Here is a 1777-nt window from a genome sequence, read left to right as displayed (position 1 = left end):
CTTGTATAGCAGTCCTGGGTGCCAGACTCGATCAAAAGCCTGTTCTACATCAAGAAAGACCCCCGAGCAGTACATTCCGCGCTCCATTGAAGACGAAACAACATCAACCACACGATGGCATTGAGAAAATACTTTAAACAAGTAACATCAACAATTTAGATTTAAGTGCTTTTATTTATTTGAACATTAAATAAATTTTAAAATTCATTTTAGTAATTTTTTTAACTTTTTCGGTAACAACACATTTTTACAAGGCTCTAAGAGAGAGTTGAAATGAAGTCTTACTGGATATGGGAATAATAATAATTTAAAATTATGTCTATATATTACCTTTAGATTTAAATCGTTTTCTCCTCCAGTGCTCTGTGAACGTTTTCGAGACGTGCAACAGCAATATGAAAGCACAATGATGATGAGAATAAATGCTCCACAAGCTCCAAAAGAGAGATATATCCATAATGTTTCAACTGAAAAAAATAAATTGAAGAATGTATAAACATTTATAATGTACAAACATTTAGCCAAATTAATAATAAAAACCTAAGATTACCAATTTCTGCTAATGTAATCCTCCATCTACCGACCCCTTTCCAAACACAAAACCACTAGATTATTCAGTCTTAACATATTCTTCTCTGTCTGTGTTTACCCATTGGTTCAGAACTAATTAAAATATTTAGGATTAATTCGATATTAAGCGTAACAACTTAAGAAGTCCATTTCGATACCTGGAGAAGAAAAAATAAAAATTGTGGAAATTTAGGACCTCTTCAAGGATTTTATGCTTTATTACTGTGTTGCGTTTTCATTATCAATGTTCAATGCTGTAGATTTGCAAATGTTGATAAATGATTATCCGCACTAGCACCATAGTGTTCGATCTTAATGTTGATTTAAATAATGCTTTGTACACCATTAGTAAACCTTCTCTGTTAAGTACAAAGTGGAGATAATAAATTTTATAATCTCTTTAAGACATTTCTAAATAATGCTGATTGGAAGGCTGCTGCAAGGATAAAAAAGAAAAGTAGAGGCCCTGATTGAGTGATGGATTGTTGCACCAAATATGTATGTGTATTTGAAGACCACATCTGACATGCAGAACTGAGCCAAACTAAATATATCAATCATTGTTACATGGAAGTTCTCAGAACTGCACAAACTGAAGGCAAGTGCTCTCTGTTTGGTCGAATCTTTTTCAAGAGGTTCCATCAGCTATATACACATCCTGTTAAAGTTTTATATCTGATTTAAGTTATGTCCCTTTGTTCTCAAAATTAAAGCGTAACTACTTGCGCTATTAACACATGGCGAGCATGCTTTTGTTGCAAAGCTGCCAGCGATGTGTATACCACATTGGTTAACAGTTACATAGTTCATTATTTGAGCTAGTTGTTCCAGAGTGTACAACAATGCGTAGCATTATCAATCTATTGGAAATATTTCAGAATTGATATGGCATGTATGGATTTTTATATATAAAAATTCTTGTAGTTTTCGATACAACTTATTATAAACGAAAACAAACGCCATTCTTATCGGTTTCAAGCGCCTCCTTCATACCCTCCCATACTGTCCTCTACTATTCCTTAACAACCAACCGATTCACTTCTATCCTACAATAAAAAACCTTGGTGTCACCTTTGATCAACACCTCTCCTGGAATAAACATATTTCCCAAATCCATAACTGTACTCAAACAATTCCTAAAATTCAGTAATTCCATTCCTCAGAACACTCGCCAGCTCCTAATATCCTCACTCGTCTTCCCCCACTT

General features: G+C 33.9%; 1 protein-coding gene across 1 annotated transcript in view; it reads right to left on the bottom strand.

Moving 5' to 3' along the window:
- LOC106687882 (tyrosine-protein kinase transmembrane receptor Ror) overlaps window positions 1-1777 on the bottom strand; it is a 25870-nt gene that overhangs the window by 19800 nt on the left and 4293 nt on the right. The window contains exon 7 of the mRNA XM_014432041.3: window positions 331-467. Coding sequence (XP_014287527.1) covers window positions 331-467 — 137 coding nt within the window. The remainder of the gene's footprint in view (window positions 1-330; window positions 468-1777) is intronic.

This window comes from Halyomorpha halys, unplaced genomic scaffold, assembly GCF_000696795.3.
Source record: "Halyomorpha halys isolate HHAL.00 unplaced genomic scaffold, Hhal_1.1 Scaffold1021.1, whole genome shotgun sequence".
Classification (NCBI taxonomy): Eukaryota; Metazoa; Arthropoda; class Insecta; order Hemiptera; family Pentatomidae; genus Halyomorpha; species Halyomorpha halys.
This window is presented reverse-complemented; position numbering and strand designations above follow the sequence as displayed.